This window comes from Colletotrichum spaethianum (assembly GCF_022836535.1).
Source record: "Colletotrichum spaethianum MAFF 239500 DNA, contig10, whole genome shotgun sequence".
In the NCBI taxonomy this organism is placed as follows: Eukaryota; Fungi; Ascomycota; class Sordariomycetes; order Glomerellales; family Glomerellaceae; genus Colletotrichum; species Colletotrichum spaethianum.
Genome location: NW_026054780.1, coordinates 560817 through 583431, shown reverse-complemented (window position 1 = coordinate 583431; position 22615 = coordinate 560817). Strand labels below are relative to the sequence as shown.

Sequence of the window (22615 nt, the reverse complement as noted above, 5' to 3'; positions counted from 1 at the left end):
GTGAGGGGTGGTTGCTCGGCTTCCCATGCCGACGAGCTATTTAAACTGGCGATGTGTCGTTCCAAACCTCGAGTGAGTGGACGCTCGTTCATTCAGTCTCTCCTTGGTTGCGAGGCCGTCTTCCTAATTGGCTCAACCAAGCGTCTTCAATACCAGCTCTGCTAGGCCATCCGACCTCAACTCGCTCACTATGGCGACCTACGGAGACCCCCACCACCCTTGCCCCCTTCTGTACCATCCAACAAGCGCTCTAAGAAGGCTCCTCAAGAGCTTCTGTCCGACTTCTGGGACAAGTTCCATTCGAAGCATCCTGGGAAGGTTACATCCATCTTCCCCCGGTCCCTCTATGCCTCTCTGCTCCCCGACTTCCAGGCACGAGGCGCCTCGTCCACCCGCAATGCCCAAGAGTCCTACGAAGCCGCCGCCCGCGAGTGCCGGGACAAGGTGAAGCGCATCGTCCGCGAGTGTGATCGGACGAATGAGAAATACACCGACGCAGACTTCGATATCGAGCGTGATCCCTACAGCAACTGCCTCAACGGCCTAGTCCGCGATGGAGACTTTGGCCCTGGCGGCAGCGGCGGCGCGGCTGACGATGGTCCCAACGTCAGCAGCTGGGACGTCAAGAATAGCTTCGATACCCTAGCTGCCGCTCAGGTCTTGGGTCCCAACTCCACCATTCCTATCGACCCGACTGCGGTGAGCCGCTACCTCGCAAGCGATGACATTTGGAACCCCTTTGCCAATGCGGGAGATCGTTCGGGAGCGAGGGCCGGAGTGAAATCGGGCCCTGTCAAAGCCTCTAAGCGTCGAGGTGTCCGAGGAAGCGAATGGTATAACCCTGGTTCAATCCATCGTGTTGACTGGATCTTTGATTCGCCTCAATTTACCGTCAATGGCTACTCCTCCTCCGACATCAAGCAGGGGGCCAATGGAGATTGTTGGTGGCTCGCCGCCGTTGCCACAATTGCCCACCGCAAAGACCTCATGCAAAAGGTTTGCGTTGCGCGTGACGAAGAGTGCGGTGTTTACGGGTTTGTCTTCCAGCGTGACGGCGAGTGGATCTCGACTGTCATCGACGATAACCTCTACCTCAAGGAGTCCGATTTCGACTACTACGGCGATGTCTACGACGCCAGCGGCAAGAAGGCCCGGCTGCACCGTAAACGCAACCAAACTGGCTCCGATGCGCTGTACTTCGCCCGCTGCGAGGATCAGAACGAGACTTGGCTGCCATTGCTGGAGAAGGCCTACGCTAAGGTCCACGGTGACTACGAGGCCATCTCGGGCGGCTGGCCCGGCGAAGCGGTGGAGGACATGACGGGCGGTGTCACCTCGACCATTGCTACCAACCGAGTGCTGCGGAAAGAGAGGCTTTGGAAGGAGCTTGTCAACTCCGATGGCGAGTTCGTCTTTGCTCTGGCCGCCATGGGCACTGGCTGGGACTGGCAGAAGAGCGGTCTCGCACTAGGACACGCATACTCCATTCTACAGTCCCGAGAAGACGTAGACGAGGACGGAAAAAAGGTCCGTCTCGTGCAGATCAGGTATGCCCTCTCATGAACATTAAAGCTTGTTTTCATCCTAACGTGTCCATCGTTAGGAACCCCTGGGGCGAACGATCCGACGGTGGTGTCGGCGAGTGGAACGGCCCTTGGTCTGACGGCTCGAAGGAGTGGACACCATACTGGCTGAAGCGCCTCAACCACACTTTTGGCGACGATGGTGTCTTCTGGATGTCATATGAAGACATGCTATCGACATTCATGTACATCCACCGTACTCGTCTGTTCGACGAGAAGTGGACTGTCGTGCAGCAATGGACCTCGGCCAACATCTCTTGGGTCACAGGGTACCTTCAGACCAAGTTCGTCGTTGAAGTCAAGAAGTCGGGCATGGTCGTTATCGTGCTCACGCAGCTTGACGACCGGTACTTCCATGGCTTCGAAGGCCAATACTGGTTCGAACTACACTTCGTCCTGCAAAAGATCATCCCAGATGCCGCTGGCGCCAATGCCAAGGACGGCGAGAAGAGCAAAGAGGCCCCCGAGCCAGAGCAGATCTGTCGTGTCCGCCCCGTGCACAAGTGGGAGAACCGCTCCGTCAGCTGCGAAGTCGAGCTGGAGCCGGGCGTGTACGAGGTCCTCCCCAAGGTAACGGCTGCCCGCCACCACAACGGTGACGCTGCCAAACCCGTTGAGGAAGTTGTCAAGGAGTATGCGGAGCGTAACCCGCAAAAGCTGCGACAGGTTGGGCTTCAGTACGATATTGCACACGCCAAGGGCGGCGTGCGGGACGAGGACGAGCTGATTGAGAAGAAGAAGCTTGAGGCGAAGCAGAAGCAGGAAAGCAAGAAGGCCAAGAAGAAGAAGAAGCAGAGGAAGGCGCTCGGCGTCGCGGCCAAGGCACTTGAGGAATCGGCCAAGGTTGTATCAGACCTGGCAAACGAGGGGAAGAAGACCGAAGAGAGTAAGAGCGCGGCCAAGACGGAGACCAAGAAGGATGCTAGCCAAGCAAAGGAGAAGGAGAAGGATGGCGACTGGACCGAGGTCAAGGACTCTGACAAGGAGTCTACTGGCAGTAGCCAGAAGTCTCCTACCACGGACGATAAACCAGCCGGCGTCGCCGGTTCCAAGCCTGGCGATGGACCTGCGCCGGAACCCAAGCAGGACGACGACAAAAAAGCCAAGGACAAGGCAGAGGAGAAGAACGAAGAGAAGAAAAAAGACGCTCCCGCTGCCGAGGAGGCCAAGCCAGCCGAGGCGTCTGTCGTACCCGCGCCGGTCACCCAGGAAGCAGAGGTTTCCGCAGAGCCGCCGGTCGAGGAAGAGGAAGATTCGGATTCAGACTCGGACACGGAGACCGTCGTCGATGATGATGGCGAGGAGCTTACCGGCACGCCGTGGAACGCCGTCTGCGTGCTTGGGCTGCGGGTGTATGCTCAGGACGCCGAGGTGGCTATCAAGTTGGTCAAGCCGAGCGATGGAGAAGAAGCTTCGAGCTTGACTGTTGACGGAGAGGCCGCCGGGGCTACTGCTTAGGGGTTCATGATCATGATGTTATGATTGGTATGATTGTGATGGAAACGCAGGATATCTCTTCTCGTTAGTTACATAGTCGAAAGTCGAGATTGACATTTTGGAATATCAAGAATACCTCGCGTCTTGAGATGGCTCTCGGTGAATGTATCTCGGTAGTATTTCCAATGGTCACTTCACGGCCAGAATGGTATTCAAAATGATGCTAGTTGCATTGGTTACCTATATATTCATTTAAAAAAACACCTGTGACGGAGTGGCCATCGTAATGGCTCTGATGATGAACCACTTGAAGATGGCACCCAAGAAAAGACAACAAGTGCCTCTCTTCAAGAGAGATGGGTATAGGCCTTTACTGGTCCTCAAGCAAGACGGCCTGAGACCTACTACGGCAAGGGAATTCGGCTCTTGGCCTTATCGTCCCTTCATCCTCACTTCCTCTGAGCCTAGAGACAGTACGAGTTGTCGGCCAGGGTCGTCATCAACCATGATGGTTGTCATCTCAAGGCAGAGTCTATGAGTATGAATTTTCTGTCAACAGTCTCGTCCATGGCGGCTTTGGTAACCTTTCAGAAGACCGTCTGTCTGCTAGCCAACATCTGGAGATGAAATTTCAGGCAAACGCTCACCCGGTAGCCTGGACGGGGTCCAAGGGCTCTTTCTGAGTGGCAGAGTTTTGTTCCCAAGGAGATATACTCAAGGCATCGTCAGGGTTCTATGGAATGCAAGCAACGTTTGCACGGCCACCAAGACTGGTGTTACGATGGCATGCCAGTCTTTCTCATTGACCCTGAAACTACGATATACTTGAAATATTGCTTTTCAATTGTGAGTAGTAGAGTTGCCAGCTCAAGCCATAGTCGTAGCCAGTCTTCTCAACAAGATGAACAGTCATTCCCCCTTACCGGGCGACAGAAGACCTTCCGTAGTTTTTGCACAGATACTCAATTTACGTTAAGGGGCAGAGAACACGCGCAGCGGGAGTCAGAATGTACAACACCAAGGCTCTTTGGCATATGGAGTAAACACTCTTGCCTCGGGAAAATCAGGCTCGCGATGCTGGCTAGTATGCTCATCAAACGATGCGGGCGCAGTTTGATGAGCACACTCCCGGGAAATCACAGGCGAGAATCTTCAACAAGGTTGACGACCATTAAGTTTATTCTAAACAATATTCTACCGTTACACCTAATATCAAGACTGGAATGTAATGAATCTCGATTCTATACAAGAACCCAGAAAACGTGTCTGCTTGTCGAATCTTCAGCCAGCGCGATTTCCTCCTGGCCCACCAGCAAACGAGTAATCCTTGGTCAAAGGGCACCAAGTCGGTTGCTCAGGGGTGTAAGGGCTCTCGGCGTAAACAAACACACAGTGGTATCCATAGACAGGAGTCACCAAGGGCTTGGAATCTTGACTGTCTTCTGAGACTGGCTCCGGCGTGTCTCCGGTCAGATTCGCGGACGAATGTTACGAATAATGACCGGGAAAGGAGGACACAGGACGAAACAACGGTAGATTCTAAGCCTTCGAGTCCAACGTGCCGGTTTTCCCACGAAATAACACATGACACATGGTGAGTCGTCCATAAGCCTGCTTTGTAATGGCTTTGTATTCTTTTCAACTCCAACAAAAAATCGTCGCCGACCTCCAGGTATCTCCCTGGACATAGCAATCTGGTGTTTCCCCTTTTTTTCGAGGCTCTTCTAGTAGGTAACAAACAACACTGAACCCCCGTTGAGTGGGTTTCAACGCCAACAAGTCTCACATAGGGACTCTTCAAACAAAGGTCGTAGCACGACGTCAGTAACCACCAGAGAAAGGCGTCATGTCGACCTTGGCCCCCAAGCAAATCACGCCCCCACCCCGACGCCCATCGTCTAGCATCGATTCCCCTCCCAAAACTCGCTTGATAGTATTTTGCCGGCTGTCGATGGCCTACCCTAGGCCTTCACACCCTGGTGCTTGGTCACGACGCTCTCAATCTCCCTGATCAACTCCTCCTTCCTCCCGTCGGAACACCAGCTCCCCTCCACAGCCCCCGTCGCGATGCCTCTCCACTCGTCGACACTTAGCCCAAACGCCTCTTGCACCGCGCAGTAGTTCTCGAGGATGTATCCGCCAAAGTACGCCGGGTCATCGCTGTTGATGCTGAATCGCACGCCGTGGTTCAGGAACGTGCGGATGGGCATCTCCCGCATGTCCTTGACGCCTCGCAGCACGACGTTGGACACGGGGCACAGGCTCAGCAGCGTCTTCTTCTCCGCCAGCCTCGCCAGCAGGGCCCCATCCTCCGCCGAGCGCCGCCCGTGATCGATGCGCTCCACGTCCAGGTCGTCCAGCGCCGAAACAACGAACCCCGCCGGCCCTTCCTCCCCCACGTGCGCCGTGCGCCGGATCCCCGCCTTCCGGGCCGCGTCGTAGATGGATGCAAACATTTGGGGCGGGTATGGCGCCTCGCTGCTCGACATGCCCACGCCCGCGATCGTGCCGTCCTGGAAGTGGCCCGCCTCCTGGGCCTCGACGAACATGCGCATGCCGTCCTCGACGGGGCAGTGGCGCAGAAAGCACACAATGTACTCGACCGTCATGCCAAAGTCGGCCTCGGCGCGACGGCGAGCGCGCCGCAAGCCCTCGATGACGGTCTCGTAGGCGACACCCCGGCTCGTGTGCGCCTGCGGGTCGAAAAAGACCTCGGCGTGACGCACGTTTTGCGAGTGTGCCTTGGTGAAGTAGGCGTATCCCAGCTCCTCAAAGTCGGTCACCGTCAGGAGCACGGAGAAGCCGATAAAGTAGTAGTGCAAAAAGTCGTCCAGTGATGTGAAGTTGCGGTACCGCTCGTATAGCGAATCGACGCAAGCGAAGGCCGGATCCTTGTCGACGGGCAGGGTGATGTTGTTCTGTGCGGCGAGTTGGAACAGCAGCTCGGGCCCCAGGGAGCCCTCGATGTGAATGTGGTGCTCGCACTTGGGCAGATCAACCAGGAAATCGTGGAGGCCGTCCTTGCACATGTTGGGCCGCTATCCCTCTGTCTTTCGTGGGTGTGGGTGTGTGTGACTTGTCTGGGAGTCTGCGATGTGTGGAGGGATCGTGGTATCCAGCCTGGTTCAGGATGTGCGGGTGATGTGCGAGGATGCCAGATGGGAGATGGAGGTGCAGACAGAGATGTTTCAACTGAAAAAGTGTGCCCAAGTCTGTGGTCGTTTCTAATGTCTTTTGTCGTTCACGACAAAAATAGCTGTTGGGGAACTTCTAGAAGTTTTGAAGGAAGAACGCACGGCCTGGTATCTGCCACCAAAGTCTCTTCTTACCCTAGTGTGTCGTGTCATTGAAAATCTCTGTATCGGCTTGGAGACAAGTGAATCAGACAAGTTCCCCATATCGTTGGTTACGTGATCAACCCATTGCGTGTCGTCGGCGAGCGCCGTGCCTGGTAGATCGGCGGAACACGGCGAAGTGAGGATCGGTCTCGTTAGCCGCTAAACTAGCCGTGTCCGGCTTGCGACCGAAAATTTGTGGTTCGGCCAAAACTTTTTCGTCTGGTACGTCCAGTAAAGTCTCCAACGGAGCCGTCTGGTGGAATCAAAATGGGCGGTCATCATCGGCGCCGGAGAAACAACAAGTTAATTCAAAACGTCCAGCATAGGCCAGGGGCAGGCTCTCGTGCGGGCGACGTTGAGTATCAGGTCCCCTTGACCAAGAAACTTCCCACGCCACGGATTCGGGGAAAAGGGAAGCCTCGCTAGAACACTGAGCAAATCCTCTCCCGCAGCCGGCCCAGTTTTCCCGGCTCGCGACGCCCTGCGGCATTAAACGCACGACCAGCGTAGCCGTCGAACGACATGATGGTTTGAAGGATCCATGTTGAAGCGAGCTAAGAGTAACATCGACACGGGGGCAACACTGGACGAATATGACCTATGACGAAACAAGCCCTGCAAGATCAAGCTCTGCGCCCCGCTTGTCACACGGCGCTGATGTCGCCGTGAATCGGAGACACTGGGCTGGCAACACCGGCCGACAAGAACATCTCATAGATCATACCGTCTTCTTTCCAGCGCTGATGTCGGCAACGGACGGGCCGGCGGGACTGTTGCAACATGCTGGACAATAGGATGGATGCCTGAAGCCACAGCGCGCCAAAGGACGAAGAAGAAAACTTTGGGTCGAATGGGCCAAGCTTTGACAAAAGCCAAGAGGTTGTCCGTGAATAGCATCTTTCTTCAGACACCAGATGAGAATGGCCTGATGAGGCGAGACGGCCAGCCACACACACGCACACACTTTCAGGCTCAATTACGACAGCCCTAACACTTTGAAACTGACAGCAAGTCCCAACCAATGGCTGCCACAGACGATGCTCACTCCATCGGTCGGATAGCTTCAGCAGTTCTTCCGGGCAGCGGCCAGCACGGCTGGCTCTCTCGGAAGTTCTCCAACTGGTTCGCGCATCCAGTTAAACTGTGCGCTTGCTGGCTAGCCAGTTATTGGATCCCGCGTTTCCAAGCCTCGAGAATCGCAACAGCCCTCTCACCCCCCCCCCCCCCCCCCCCTCTTTGACACAAAGGGGCTTGTCGCTCCTCGTCCCGAATCCCAGACCTTGGAACATTGCTTTTTCTTGTCGCAGACAACAGTAGCGGCCAGGAGAGACTTGCCGATTCCCTGGGTATTGCTTACGGCGGAGCTGGAGAAGGAAGAGGGTGGCGCCGCTTCTTCCCAAGCCCAATGACGGAGCCCTTGTAGGGATGATCCCAGAGCCAGCCTCAACGTCGACTGGGCGTCTCGAGGGGGCCGATGACAGATCCCAGTGTTTGACTGAACTGCGGGGGAGGGACCAGGGAAGATGGGCGGGAGAGAAAAGCCCGCTGCCGACCGGGGTGGTCTCGGTGGTCAGATCGGTCGTCTCGTCGATGGGCCGGGCAAGCCAGCCGACGGCGTACCTGCTGACCCTTGGTTTTGAATTTAATTGCTTGTAGTATTGGGGCCGAAAGGATGATAGTGTACCATTCCCAGGTCATGGGCTCTGGGTTGATGTTGGATGACGGCCGAACGTGCCCCCTCGGCCAGTTGCTCCGAACCGTCGAGCCAAGTAAATATCCAAGTCTTGGTCCTTGGTATGCTTTGATTATCAGCCCCATCCATGCTGGCAAGGGCTGTCCCATGGCATCTGTGACGTGAACCGTCGCAACCACTGATCTCTGGGCGACCAGAAGCCTCCCGCCAGTCGTGCACGAAAGCTTATCGACAGGAATAGTCCCGGTGACCGCGTGCGGTGGTTGAACTGGCTAGACTGGGCACGTCGTCCCTCGTCCCTTGTGTCTTTTAAGCTTGTCATGGGCGTTTCCGCGCGTGCGCCCGCAGGCTTGTGCGCAACCACTTGCCCGTCGTTCAAGAGATATGATGAGCGCCGCCCCGTTCTAATTCTGTCTGTTTGAAGCTGGCAACCATCTTCCATGTCAGACTTTCCATCGTCGTACCTTATCCGAAGACTTGGGATACGACCACGAACTTTTTTGTTCCAAGATCGACGCGACGACCTCGGACCACGCGGCATTCAAGCTTCTCGTTGACGCACCCAAGCGTACTGGTTGTGTCCTCCCGGCGTCGCCCTTCCGCCGTGCCTGTATCGAAACTGTGGGTGAGAAGGCTGCTACTGTCCGCCCAGCCTCCATCCATGTAGGGCCCCTTCCTGCTGATAGGGACGTGGGATTCGCTAGAGTTACCAGGCCCAAACTCCTGCACCCTAGCAAGGGGCATTTCGGGCCTCGCCGTTCCATTCGGCTTGTTGACCGCCTGTTGAGTAGGCTGCTGTACAAGACCCTAATCACTCCACGCCTTTAGCTGGGTCAAGTCCCCTGACTTGGCACCTACGGTCCTTGTTCACCAACGTTATAGGCGAACACCCGAGCGAAGAGAGCTACGGCATCACTAAGTTCGTTCGTTGACTGGCTCCGGGGGCTGTCGTTATGGACTGGTCTCCCGCGTAAGAAGGGAGTAGCTGACGGCCGAGCTACGTGCATATCTTCCACGTAGGTTGCATTGGGCTGGAGTCGAGTGTAAGCGTTGTTGACATGGCAGTGGGCTGCCGCCGACGGCACTGTTAAGCGTGTGCTGTGACCACGGCCTTCTGCATCACACTGCATGTCGTCGGCCTAGTGGTGTACTGCAGCGGATTGAAGCTAGGCGATGCGATATTACCAGCACCCGTCCCTGTGTCCCTTGCTCTTACAGCCATATCACATGGCGCGTCAATCCGGGTGTGCATGTCCGGTAGCTTGATTGTTGGATAATGGCGCAGCTATAAGGAAGAACTGAGTCTATTTTGTATTGTCTGCACCGCGAAAGGAAAACTTGCGTGGGATTCGAGAATCCTGGTCACGGCCTTGGGCCATTTACTTACACTTTGTTCCTGTATGCGGGGTTGCATACCACACCTAACCTGTCTGGTTTGTTGTTGATCACGCTACCCAGCAGCTGTTCTCTCCCGGCGGAAATACCGAATGGCACCTTGAATCCAGAGTGTGGTCGATGGCGTTCCCGGGGCGCTGTGATTGACCGAGTCTGGGTTTGTCTGCAACTTGGGTTGCTGCAATGATGCTTGCAGTGTAACCTGCGATGCACATTGTCCGTTTCGGTGCTTTGAGGGGGGTGCTGCTGGGGGTCCGGAGCATGTGCCACTTTCGACCCAACTCCGTCGAGGGCCGGTGCCGGTGACGGGTGCTAGGCCAGGCCTCTCGGTTATCATCCAGTCGTATCCAGATGGGCTGGACCGATTGGCTTCGCCGATGGAACTTGGCCAATTCGTACGTATGAGCCGGCAAGGCCTCCCGAGCTCGTCAGGTACGCCAATCGAGCCTACAAAGTTCAGTATGCGGTTCGGTGGGGATGTGTGTTGACAAAAGCACGGCTTTCCCTGGCTTTCCTGTAACTCTGATATACTACGCCGTCCAACCAACCAAGGCCACGCTCAAGTCGAGAAACCCGTGAGGTGAATGGCCCATACTTCGTATATAGCGCAGCGGGACACATTTCCATACCAAGGTCTAAGGTTTGGCTATTAATACAAGCAAGTGCGGAGCCGATCGCATTCTTCCACGCATTCGGCATTCGGTTGTGATCAGATGCTTCGGCTCCACAGCTCCTTTGGGATAAAAGTCCTGGCTATAGCTTATGCTCTTAAGCTGCGGCACCGAAGAGCTAGGCACTGTCAAACTAGGGAGCGGAGGAAGAGGAGGCGTCTTGAAGGAGGGGTCATATCGTAAGGTACCATGGATGGAATCCAACGATTTCGAGTCGACAGGAGAAATCGTCGGTGGCGTGCACGATTGCGGACGTGCGACGGTGATGGCAACCCTATCGCCTCCAGTCCCCCATGGTAGTTATCGGGGCCCTGAGATTGCCGTCATGTTGCAACCCCTCCCGACATCGTCATTTCTCGGCCGCTGTGGGGTTCGCAGCCACCGTGGCCCTAGTCGAGTGACCCTTTCTGCCTTGCGCTTACCGATTCCAACGTGGCCATCTAATGGAGGAGGTGCCGTGGTGCACGACTCGGGGATCGCGTTACATTGCTGCAAACTGACTGCGCCGGCCGGTTTGCAACGAGTCGTGAAATGAACGGGTCCATCCTGATGCTCGGTTGTATTGCAATATGTGGTGCAGTCGCATCAGCCGGGTCACCACCTGTCACCGATCACCGATCTGCGCTTACGTCACGCAAGATTTTATCGAGGTTCGGAAAACTGGTCCCAAAGCGGGAGTCTGAGATATTTGGCGTGGTTGAACAGCTCCCGAGGATCATGTAGAGAGCTGTCGGGTTTCCGGGCTGTGCAGCCACTCGTTGTGATGATTACTTGCAGTGTCCCACACCTCTCCTTTCCTCACCCTCGGTTACTGCTTCAGTCTCCAGTGACAGCAACCTCCGCCTCAAGCAGTAATTGGCAGTCCCAAGAAGCCCTGCTCATGTCTGGCTGGACGCAAAAATCTTTCCAGGTGCCCCGCGTTGCGATGCGTGGGCCCAGACATTGCGTCAGCGTTGAGCCTGGTCTATTTGTCCATAGGACTAGTATCGCCGCTTGAGAGGAACAATGTCGATGTCTGCAATGGGGGTTTGAATCCATCTTAAGACGTCTCTTATCACTACCCTTTGATTTGCAATGGTTGATGCAGATCTGCGGAGTATCAAGCCTGACCATACCGCCGTCGGCCGGTGGTACGTACAGGCCGTAGGTTCGTAATCCTGTACCCGGACATGCGGAAAACGTCCCAACCCCATGGCGGATGCGTCCGGTATATAGCATACAATTTACTATGTAAACTCTGTTTTTTTGTTATAGGAAAAGGCAGTGCCCCCTCTACCTTGACAAGGGAGGTAGGTCTCTTGTATCGGAGGATTCGGCCACCAATGACCGTTGTATGGCTTGCCAAGGATGTTGCTTGGGCCACGCCGATTCTGGGTGCATTCACCACCACGCTGTGAGCAACCATGGCAGTCGAAGCAGCGAAGAAGCCAAGGGCGTCGGAACCTACTCTCGCCTCTGGTGGCTTTTCTAGCCGTGGGCATGATTAGCGTGTGCTTGCCCGCCGTGTGCCGTGGCACACAGAGTAACTGTACATTGCATGTTGTACATTGTATGTCACCCCGCCGGACGCATGGACTTCGGGAAGTGGGAAGCTGCATGGCAATGGCAGCGTACCCACCTCGTTAGTGGAGAGAGCTATTCTTGCTGAGAAATGGTTGCAAGGAATGCAGACGTAGTCGCGTGCGTGCGGCTGGACTCTCACCAGCAGAGGCCCTGGGCAACGCTACCTCTCTCCTCCTCCCAAGCTCCTCCTAGCTCACTGGTCGGCGCAATAGCGTACGGTGTACTGCGTGTCGCAGGAGCTCATGCTGACTTGTTGAGTCTTGGCAAGGACAGGGTTTCATGAACCTGGCGCAATCGACCTGTTCTCGACACACAGCAGCGGAGACGGAGCGTCCCAGCGCGGGAAGACGCGGTTTGCGAGATCAAATCTCGCGCAACCAAGATGGTATCCCCCAAAGGTCAGAAATTATGCTATTGGTCGCTTCGGCTGGCTTGCCGACGGCTGATAGACCGAGCAAATGTATAGGTGGCACGACGCATTAGTGGTGGCGGTAGACCGGGGAAGCAGAGAGGAAAGCATGGCATGGTGAGCATTCTGCCGAACCATACATAGTACCAGTATGCTCTGGTGTGATTGCCTCGAGGTTGTTCTGCTGCGGCAGGACCGATGCTACGCCAAGTGCGTGGCAGTCTGGCACATGTTCGGGAAAACAGACGCTGAACGTGGGAGACCTGGCGGGCTTGTCGGAGGAAATTTCGGCCCATCGGCAGCGATTTCGATGCATCATACGGGGGCGGCCTGCTAGACCCGCGGCCGTGGCATACAGAGATCAACAAACTGGTCATCTCGGGGCTTCTGCCGAATGGATGCGTCTGACCAGGCCGCTTGCTGCAAACACCTGTCCAGGGGTGGGTATTAGTCCGTATCGTAGCGCAAGTTTGATTGATGAAAGGCACGTTGAAGGCTGAAGAGGGCTTGGCCAGTGTCGTACAAAGGCGGGAACTCCACCGTTGCAAGTGTTATCCCGGGCATCTGGCCGAAGACGTCGACAGTTGAGCAGAAGATCTTTGCCTGCTTGCCAAGAGGCGTCCAGGGCATGCTCTACATAGGCAACGTGCGATTGGACTGTGGACTGTGGGCATGCCTCCGTTCGCACGTTCGTTGTCAACGGTTCAAGGCCAGGCCTGGCCATCTCTTGGCCCTGTCGTCCGAGGCGCTAGTGTTGAATACCCCCCCCCGCATAGTAGCATCTGTGCATGTTCTCTGTTAGGAAGTCGAAAACGGAGCTTGTGGGACATGATTCGGGGAAATTGGACGGTCGTTACACACTGAGAAAGTGATTTTTGACGGCGCCACTTTATGGACTTTTGGGGACATCCGGATGCTGCCGACTGATCAGAAGTCATGGAGGTAGGTGGAAACCCTTGAGTGGGCATAAAGTTGTCAACCTGCGGGCTCGGTACGTAACACTGCCACTAGCCCAGGAGTCGGTCGTCATCAAATTCCCCGGTTGGCATAACCCCTTTCACGGACTACGGAACATCCAACATGTGTTCACGTTATGCATCGCGCGCGCGTTCCCTACTTTGTGCCTGCGAAGGGAAACAGGCAGGGACTTGGAAGATGAGCATGGCTGGCGTGTTGGTGACTGAAGCTAGTATATCTTGACATCTGAATGCAGAGCTTAAGTCGTCCAAGAGCCCGCTTCAGGAGGGCGCGTGTCGCGTTTGCACTTTGCGAGGAGGGAGGCTCGGAGGACACGGATATCGGAGACGAGATTGGTTCGGCGGCGTGGGGCCGACGGCTCCTAGATCGGCAGAAGCTTGAAGCAAGCAGTAGGGGGCAGTGCGGAACGCGAGGTCCATGGCGATGTCGAAGCGGGTGCGTATGGATACATTGACTGGCGTTCAGTGGTTGGAATTAATTCCGGGCCGGGATTTTGGCGGCCTTCGGGGCTAGAGCTGGCCGCCGATGACCCCTTGCCAGCCGTGTGGGCTGTGATGGAGGTTGTCCGGACGTAGCCATGCCCTGCAAGATTGATGATAGGTATGCGGCTGGCAATTCCGTCGCAGAGATCAAGAACAGAGCATGCAGTTCGTCTTGGCCCCGGCAAGCTAAGTGATCGGGAAAGGACGCACGTGTTGTCTAGAATTACGACCGTTGGAGGAGTAGTGCCGACCCAATAATTAGGCATGCGTTGTTAATGGAAGGGCATGGTGCCATTCGACGGGACTGTCAGACACCAACCGCGGCCTCGGTGTCGTTGCATCCGCAAGAATACCTAGTGGTCTTGGATATGCCGGCAGTACAGGATGACGCGAACTGGGACTGTTCGAATGCGACGGACGAGTTGGGTATGCACGTCTCTGAGTCGCCGGCGCAGATCCCAGCTTCGACTCGAAAGCTTGGCAGCCCAGGTAACGAACGTGCGAGGCTGTGACAGGACGATATCAACGCAAGAAGAGCATCATGAACCGAGGGCGAGAGCACGGTCGACGCAGGAGACAAGGCAGAGAGCTGTTGCGTAGTGTACAGTATCGTGCGGGTTCGAGACCTGCAAGGCAAAGTCGCGGGTTGCAGATCATCTCTCAACAGCACAACAGGCCCCCTGCTTAGGGTTCGGATGGTTTGCCGGCATGCGTCGTAGCACATAGATTGCTTTGGGGTCGACGCCAAGAGAGTCGGCCTTCACCAGGGCAAAGCATGGGGTGCTGTTTTATCGAGGTCAACGGTTAACGACGGACTGCTGAATGTTCTGGCCACCATGTGCGTGGCGAGCGGCAGGCTAGATCCAAGTTCCTGGTTCTGGCTTGACTGGGTGTGGTGTACTATGTATGGACGCTAGGTGCCGCGGGTATGTAAGTGTACGTTGCGCCGGAAGTTTATCCGCCCAAGGAATCCGGAATCCGTGAGGCCACGAGCATTGATGGGCAGTGGTGTGATGTTGGAGGAGAGAGAATGGGAAAGTAGTCCGGTTGAGCATCGGGAACGGCAAGGGTCCATGGAGCAGATGCAACAGAAAAAAGGATTTGATGGAGACGACAACAAGGACCAGGATCAGGTGCCGAAGAAGGAAAGAACGAGTCCGAGGGATTCGGGACGGCAAGACAAGGTACGAAACTGTGGAGGTACGGAGGTACATCGGAGGATCTCCCTGTCAGGACAGAGGGGCCAACTCCCATCCTGGCCTAGCGGACAACGTAATCCTGAGGGTACGTACCGCTGCCCCGGTCCGATGAGGGACCTGCAGGTATGTACCTCGATACAACCTCCCTCCTCCCTCCTACATCCACTGCTGGCCCGAGATCAACATGGTTTCGCTCTTGTGCGGGATCTGGAGGCACGGAGTCCCTGACGGAAGATACCGTCGTATGAACAAGTGCAGGAGTAGGCGAGCGAGCGAGGGACTTCCTCCCGTCATGACGCGGGAGGAGGAGTCGCGCCAGCCCAGAGATTGGTTTCTACTGTGCATACACCTAGTACACTCACTACCTAGACGTCTGCTCTCCTGATCTGTTCTAGGAACCACGGAACTGTCGAGCGAAACTTTGCTTCCCCCCATTGCTGCTGCTGCTGCTGCTGCTGCTGCATAAGGCCCAGGAGATTAAGCAAGTGCCGTCTGCCGAGTTCCAATGGACCCAACCTGACCGCCGATCTCACAGTCAATCTCATTAACAGACGCCTCAGGTAGCCGGGAAGACGGCTACATACTTGGCTACCTACCTACATAATATGTGTCTACCATGTACGGTTGCTGACATGCAAGGAACATATCTCGCTCCGCGGCCATGACTCCGGGTGTACCCCGTACTCCGCACAGCGAGCAGTTTGCCGCATCGATTCGGCGCTCTATCCAAAAACAAAAACAAAAACAAGTAGATTGTTGTGTGGATGGTTTCAAAAGATGTTGTGCCGGCAGACATCATGAGGGCCTGCCCGATGCCGAGTCAGTCGAGTATGAGATTGGAACGAGAGAGAGGTGATGCTGTTTGGGAGCAACTTCTTCATGTACCTGTCAGCAGCACTTGGGCATCGAGGTACTCGCCATGGAAAAGCTCCAGGCCCTCCCTCTCTACCCCCAAAGACCAAAGACTCCAACGCAAGACTCCAACTCAACACCGAAGTTTGCTTCCTCGTAAACAGCCCCGCTTCTTCACTTTCCGTCCATGGTCTTGCATTTCCTGCCTTAGGCCCGCATTCTTTCGTTTTCTGTCATGGACTAAGGCAAGCAAGTCAGGGTGGCAGCAGACACCGCGGCCCGGGGAGGGCCTAAGGATCATCAGAGAGGGGGAAGGATGGCACCGGACACTTTCCACCTCGACGGGCCTGCTCTGGGCCCGCGCCGACTTGACCTGTGGTGCACTGCACTACTCTAGTACATAGTACACAGTGCATACCTAGTGTACTGAGTCCTGACTTGCTGGCCTGGTGCTTGTTAGCTTCTGGGACCTTTCCCCGTCTTAGTTCTGTCATTGAGCTGTCGATCTTGTCCATCTTCATCACACTTGCAGCAAACCTCCCTGCTCTTCAATCAACCCAATGCCGACCTGTTTCCGTCCGTGCAGAGAGAGCCCTTCTGCGCCGCCGCCGCCCTGAATGACTCCGGCCAATGCAGGCCAGTGCAAAACTGCTCCCATCCCCATTGCAACTCCAACAACAGCTTCCAACGGCCCATGAACCAGTCGACACCACTCCCGGCACAGCGCATGCCGTGCTATTCCTAGCTTGTTATGGTGGCAACCCTCCCACCCCACCCTACCACCACCTCCATCACCGTCGACGCCGACTCCATCGGTACAACCCTCTCCTGCCTCCTACCTAGCACCGTCATCGCTTGGGACCGAGGTGAATGATACTATGTACTTGAGCCCTGCTCGATCGACAGGGATCGCCTGACACTGAGAGAAGTGCTCTTGGTTTCCTTTGCCGCCTGATCCCGAGCTTACAACGAACGCTTCCCAGGAATATGTAGTTAGTATTGGCCGGCTGCTTAGAAAGCCCCTCAGGCAGAAAACTCTCCCGGCCAGACCAAAGCAGGGCATCAGATCAGACCTGGACAGCGCAAAACACAGCGGAACAGAACACAACACAGGAACAAGACTCTGAACCTTCCGCAAGCCCACCGACACACACACTTTCACTTGCTTCAGAGGCACGGCTTACAACCTGTTCCGTCCTTGTCCGCCAACCGTCTCTTGTTTGGGAATGGCCTGATCCCGCCTGGTTGATCAAAACAAGCAATACTAGATAAATTTTTCCATGTTGCTATTCTTGACACGCCCACAGCCAACTCAGCCTGGCGAGGCGAACCCTCTGACAGTCAGATGAGCTTGGCTTCCGCTCTACTTCCTCTGCATATGCGGGACATTCAGACTCTGGCTCTCAACCCTATTCCCCTCAGACGAACACTGATGAGCAGACATGCGCCTCATCCTGGATGCAAGCTCCCACCAAGGCCGGCAAACTAGCCACAAGAAGAAGCGTGCTGGAGACGCACTTGAAACCACCGTGGATGAACTAACTCTCTGAGAGCTCACATCATCACGGCATGCACATACACATGTCGTCTTGGTCGTTAACAGAAAGCCGGACACTATCTCACACTACTCTTCGTCCCGCGAAACAGGCTGTGCCACCTACACCACGCTCGACGCGCTACAGTCACACTCCAACACCAACAGCGACGGTGCCACGGCTCGATACCCTCCCGTGCAGCAGCTCAAGACTCGAGGTCGAAGCCTGGTCCCTGTCGGAGCCCTCAACCCCTGGCTCCGATGGGGTACGAGCACAGAGACATCGCCCCAATCCTTCTGGTTTTTGGCTCATCTCTCAACCCTCCTGGACTGGAGGCGTCGACAGTTTGCTTACATTTTTTTTCCCACCCACATCAGGGTGTCACGTCACCGCGGCTACAAGCGCCCATTACTGTTCGTCAACGACGGTGCACCACCCACCACCCACCACCCATCCACTCGACAAAAACCTTGCAACGACAGCCTCGGAAGCGGTGGCACTAAAGAAAGAAGCTTGAACTCCAAGGTCACTACGTACTGCTCAAGCCTGGCGTCGGTTACCTCGCTACCATCCACCAATTCCCCCCTGTGCGTTTGCACATCCTGGCCCTTCTTCTCCGCATACATCCGGGCGGAACTCAACGAACCCGCTGTGGAGGCCCGTTTGGTTTGCCGCCATCTCCCCGGTTGACATGGCCGGTAGAACGGCTGAGCTTCCCCCTCCCAATCTTGCTCGCTACTGCTCATTCTTTGTATCCAAGATGAGAATCGAGAATGTCTCACTGCTCGGGCCATGCCGCTATGGAAGCCACTGCCAACCATGATCCATCCTAACGAAGGCATTGGCCACTGCTGCAATGTGCATTCGACCTCTTTGCCTATCTCGACAATGTCTGCGAATCGTGGGCTGAAAGCACAACCCATTTCGCCTGGCTGCCTCCTATCTAGTCAAAGGCACGCAACAACGAAGTCATTGACAACAGCCGCCGCTCCCGACTAAGAACGGCCCATTTGCCAACGTCTTATCCTATCTCCGCCTGCCCTTCCCTTGACGTCCGTTCGCCTCAATCGCCACACAGCCTGGGTTCTTCCAATACTAGGGATGCGCGACATCACTGCACTTCAGGCAGAAAAACAGTGACAGGGGCCGCTGAGCTGCGTCGTTATCAGCCGTCACATCACTGAAAGCCTCAGGTTTTGCTTCGCCAGCTCGAGACTCCAAAAACCGCTCACCCCTGCCCGGGATCCTGCCCGTCCCGATTCCCCGCCGATATTTTTCCTTTGGGAACAGACGGGGACAGGAACAGACCCATCGAGGGCCCGGACCCTGGACAATGGAGTTCCCATCTTGACTCGAGTCTGTCTCCTCAAACTCTTAGCACTGCCTTGGTTGCTCCACGGCCCCAACATCCCAAGCATGTGGGCTAGGCCACCACGCAACGGGTGGGTTAACCGCTTCGAGCCTCGTCGATTCGTCGAGGCCATGGACCGCGGACACCTGCCGCAACGCCCACACTGCACCCCTAACCACTATGTACTATTGCTTTGAATGTGGTGCGGCAGACCAGCCCTTCTCCTCCAAGTTGCCCGGGCAGAAAAGTAGACAGGCAGACAGGCAAGCAAGCACCACACCACCACGGCCCACGCTGGCTGGTACTCTGTGGACAAGCACCTTTTAGTGTTAATCGTCTCGACGCCGCCTTGCTTTTACACATCGGACGGTCTCCGACGTCTTACATTGAGCAGAGTGCCCGCTGCTTGTCCCCTTCAGGAGCCCTCGCGTAGGCTGCATCTGGCTGTGCAAGCCACCTTGAGCTTGCGGGGTTGTTACCGACACTGACCTCCGCCTGCCACTTGTCACTTGCAGCAGGATGAACGTTGTTCGTTGTGCCAATTCATCCCACCAGCGTCCCCCTCGCCAGCCATGGCTTATTCTTAGCAGCGTCGTCTCTGACCTTCCTATTCCGACCCTCCTGGTGTGTTTGATCTGTTCCTTGATGGGTAGAAGACAGGACGATGGACCACTGCCACTTGCACTGAAGCTCACCCACGCGCTGTCACAAGGATACTCTTACCCTAGGCAATGCTGATCCGCCCCGCTCCGGCCTGCTGGTGTGAGGGATCGCTAACCCGTCAACTCTCGCACACTGTCACCGCTCTGATACCCTTCGCCTTTCTTGCCAAACGGGAGGGTTCGCTCATTTGGTGGTTGGTCTGTTTATTCCCACAAAGTTGGTGTTTTCTTGACTGTGCTTGACCTCTCTCTGGGCCACATAGCTTCGCGTCTCTTACCCAAACATCACAGCTACCGTGGCCGCCAGCCTGGCATCCTGTGGCAGTGCGTCCCCATCAGACTTGTTTTGTGTTGGCTTCGAAAGACGTATATCTACCCTACTATAGATACCTCTTCCTCTACGGCGTCGTCATTTTTGTACTCCTCAAATAGGGATCACGGCTGCTGCTCCCACCTTAGCACGTCCATATATCACATTCATCTTCATGCCCCTCTTCGTTCGCCCCTGATATCCCACAGCCCATGCTGGACAATCAAAGGGCCCAATCTTGTTATCCCAAATTCCATTTGGGTTTGCCAAGGTATACCCAGAAACTTGGCTCGAGTAGGTTGGATCGGCCACAACCACCGTCCTCGGAACGCCATCCGTTGTCATTGATAGCGGCCGTTGCCTGCCCCTCTGCGTGGACCTTGTACCCGAACGTCTCCGCCAACCTCGGAAACTCACAATTGTTCAACGACATATGGTACCTTGACAAACGAGTCGACTCCAGGCAACTGATCACCCCTGAAAAGGACCTGACGCCGAGGAGCGGATCACAGCTTCCTCAGCAGCGATTGCGCCTCAATTCTGGATCCTACATCTTTTCGAGACTGCCAGCTGCAACACTTCGGTTCTTCTGTCCACAGAACAATCTATCGGCACCATCACTGCCCGACCGCACTCCAGCAGGGGAACGTGGACAAGAGTCTTTAGAAAGGAAACCGATTTGTCGCCATACCACGGTTCCGTCGGCTTCGGGCCTGTCAAACTCGTCACATTTCACACTGCCACTGGCAGCACCAGACCCTTGCAACATCACGTCCGTTGCGTGGCCGGTGGACCAGCCGTGTTCTTTTGCGGCAACGTGCAGAGTCCCGCTCTCCTGCAAAGACACACACCCCCGGCCAATCTCAGCCCCTAGCCAACAGCCCGGAGAGGAGTCTCAAATCGGTCAACCGGTGCTGGACAAGCACGACAAGGCGACGCGAGGACCCCGGTTCAGGTGTCAAACTTTTTGTTCAGTACAGGGCCTCTGACGAAGCCATCCAACGCCACGCGTTTGAGGACGCTACCAGCAACGGCCGCTTGTGCTCATCTGCTGCCCTATTTGTACCAGTCCACCAACAGCTTTCGGAGAGATAGGACGCCAGTCGGGATTCCGGTTCTGCTACCCAGATATGCTTATTGCCCGTTGGCATCAGCAATAAACCCGACACGTGCCTGGCCGCTGCAGAACGCCGAGAACAAGCCGCGACACCAACGTGGAATACCACCTCGTGGCCCAAAACGCTTCGCCGTTTGTAAGCCGAAGCTATTGACTCTTGACTCAATCGAAAAAGCTCTTGATAGAAGACTGTCATCAAGCCAGGTATGTTGATCGTATGCTTCATTTCTCTTAGGTCTGCCCTTGGACCCGGAATATTTCCCGTCTTATTACAATGCGCATCCCCTAAACCCAGCTTTGCCGACTCGGTCTGAGAGTGTGTGCCGGCCAGCTAGGTCACACTTTGGCTTTCTGGTTGGCATTACCACGGACAGTACCTTATGCCATATTTTATGACGAGATCGGGACACAGTTGCATGGTCAGAGCCATGCTTGTCCCGACCACCAATCAATCCCATCGCGGCCAGTGCCAGCGAAGTCCCCCGAAGTTCATTGTTCGATAGCTCCTGGCGAATGGCTTAGTGGTTACCGTTCTCATCAAGCGCACGTCCACCGTCCGGGCGGGTTGTAGTCGGCTCGTCTATCGGCTGTCCAGTCGCTCCTCAAGTTCCAACCAAACATGCGCGGGTATGCAAAGGCAGAGCATGGCAAGGCGAGGAACTGTAAATAGAGATGGAGGCAGCCTGGACCAAAGCTGGGCCATCTGTACACTGCTGCAAAGATTGTTGGAAGGATTCTGGACGCACATCATGTCCTAAAATAGCCCCCTCATCAGCCCACAGCACCAGTGTGCCAATGACACGACCCGAAAGAATGCCAGTCGACTCCCATCAGCTACCACGAAGTCTCCTGCATCCGAGTGCAGAAACGGAAGAGCTTCATGTGCGGAGTCTGCAGCTGTTCTCTACAAAGTCAACCGAACCAACGACGGACGCACTGCGCCCAGCCACACTGCACACATGATACTTAGCGGATGTCTTCCCCAAAGCTGCCCTATTGTTCTTCCCGAGCCCGGCCAAGGGCTGCATGAGGATTTTGCTCTACAGTCTCTAGGCGCATACACGCTTCTCTGCTCTCTTTCGCAAAGCCAAGCCGAGCCTCTAGTGCGCGCTACCTTGAGTAGCATCCTCTCCTTTCCCGTGTTGACCCACCACTCGCAATATGCCCGATGAAGAGGAAGCTCGACGCGTGGCACCCCAAAGATCATGCTGTCAAGCCATACCCATCAGCCTGTGTCGACCCCCTTTTACACGAATCCCTGCTTCGAGGATGAGTATCATCACTTGTCGTTCCCCTGCTTCCTGCACGAGAAAGAGGTTGAGGAGAGCCACCCCGGCCGAGTCCAAGTGGGCTTGTTCGGCGGGAAACGCCAGTGAGTCGCGGCACAGCGACCTTATTTTCGAAGCTGTTGCCGATTCGCCATCACCCATCCTTGGTGTCGACTCTCGAGGGCAGGGATCATGGGGGGTTCCTGGTGACCTGTCCAAGGTTCCTGGGTTCCCTCGCTCTCTCGGACCAGGACCCTGGCATCCCAACAGCGCCCACTCTCCGTCGAAACACGTTAGTTACTTTGGGTGATGAGCACCTCCCACAGCCCTGCTTCCTTGGGCCCAGTGGGCGGCAGGGGTGCCGTCCAGCCCTCCTCCACTCTCCAGAGATAATATTTCCGATTCTGCTCGCGCGCGGAGAGCCCCGGATCCAGACCCAATGCCTCGACGGTACCGTACCGCAAACCATCGTCACTAAAACCCCGGCGGTATTGTACCCGTCGAGTGATAGGACAACCTAAGACCACCATACCTTGCCTTGCCTTGCCTTGCCTTAGCCTTCCTGGTCCGTCTTCCCTACCCACTTCCTCTTTACTCCGACTAGACGCCGCTTGCTAAGTAGTGGCAGTTCGTGCATTTCTCCCATCCCGCAAAGCCACACGGCTTGTCGTTTTTTACATCTCTCTACCCCCCGTCCGACCTGGATCTCGTGCCTGTTCCTCTCACTGTTCTTTGTTCAAGATACAAGTCGCTCTCTTGCCATCTGCTCCTT

The 22615-nt window shown here is 55.7% G+C and overlaps 3 protein-coding genes across 3 annotated transcripts; 1 reads left to right on the top strand and 2 right to left on the bottom strand.

Moving 5' to 3' along the window:
* Nucleotides 1–51: 51 nt before the first annotated feature.
* Nucleotides 52–3041, top strand: ColSpa_04710 (calpain-type cysteine protease ADL1; the record flags this gene model as incomplete). The annotated part of the gene is made up of 3 exons (XM_049270922.1): nt 52–72; nt 166–1547; nt 1604–3041. 3 exons carry the CDS (start codon nt 52–54, stop codon nt 3039–3041), a joined length of 2841 nt encoding a protein of 946 aa, XP_049126879.1.
* A 1940-nt stretch (nt 3042–4981) lies between these two features.
* On the bottom strand, nt 4982–6049 carry ColSpa_04709 (adenine deaminase; the record flags this gene model as incomplete). Its single annotated transcript, XM_049270921.1, has 1 exon — nt 4982–6049. The coding sequence occupies one exon, from the start codon at nt 6047–6049 to the stop codon at nt 4982–4984; it is 1068 nt and encodes a 355-aa protein (XP_049126878.1).
* A 6487-nt stretch (nt 6050–12536) lies between these two features.
* ColSpa_04708 (uncharacterized protein) lies at nt 12537–12719 on the bottom strand (the record flags this gene model as incomplete). The annotated part of the gene is made up of 1 exon (XM_049270920.1): nt 12537–12719. One exon carries the CDS (start codon nt 12717–12719, stop codon nt 12537–12539), a length of 183 nt encoding a protein of 60 aa, XP_049126877.1.
* Between the last annotated feature and the right edge of the window lie 9896 nt (nt 12720–22615).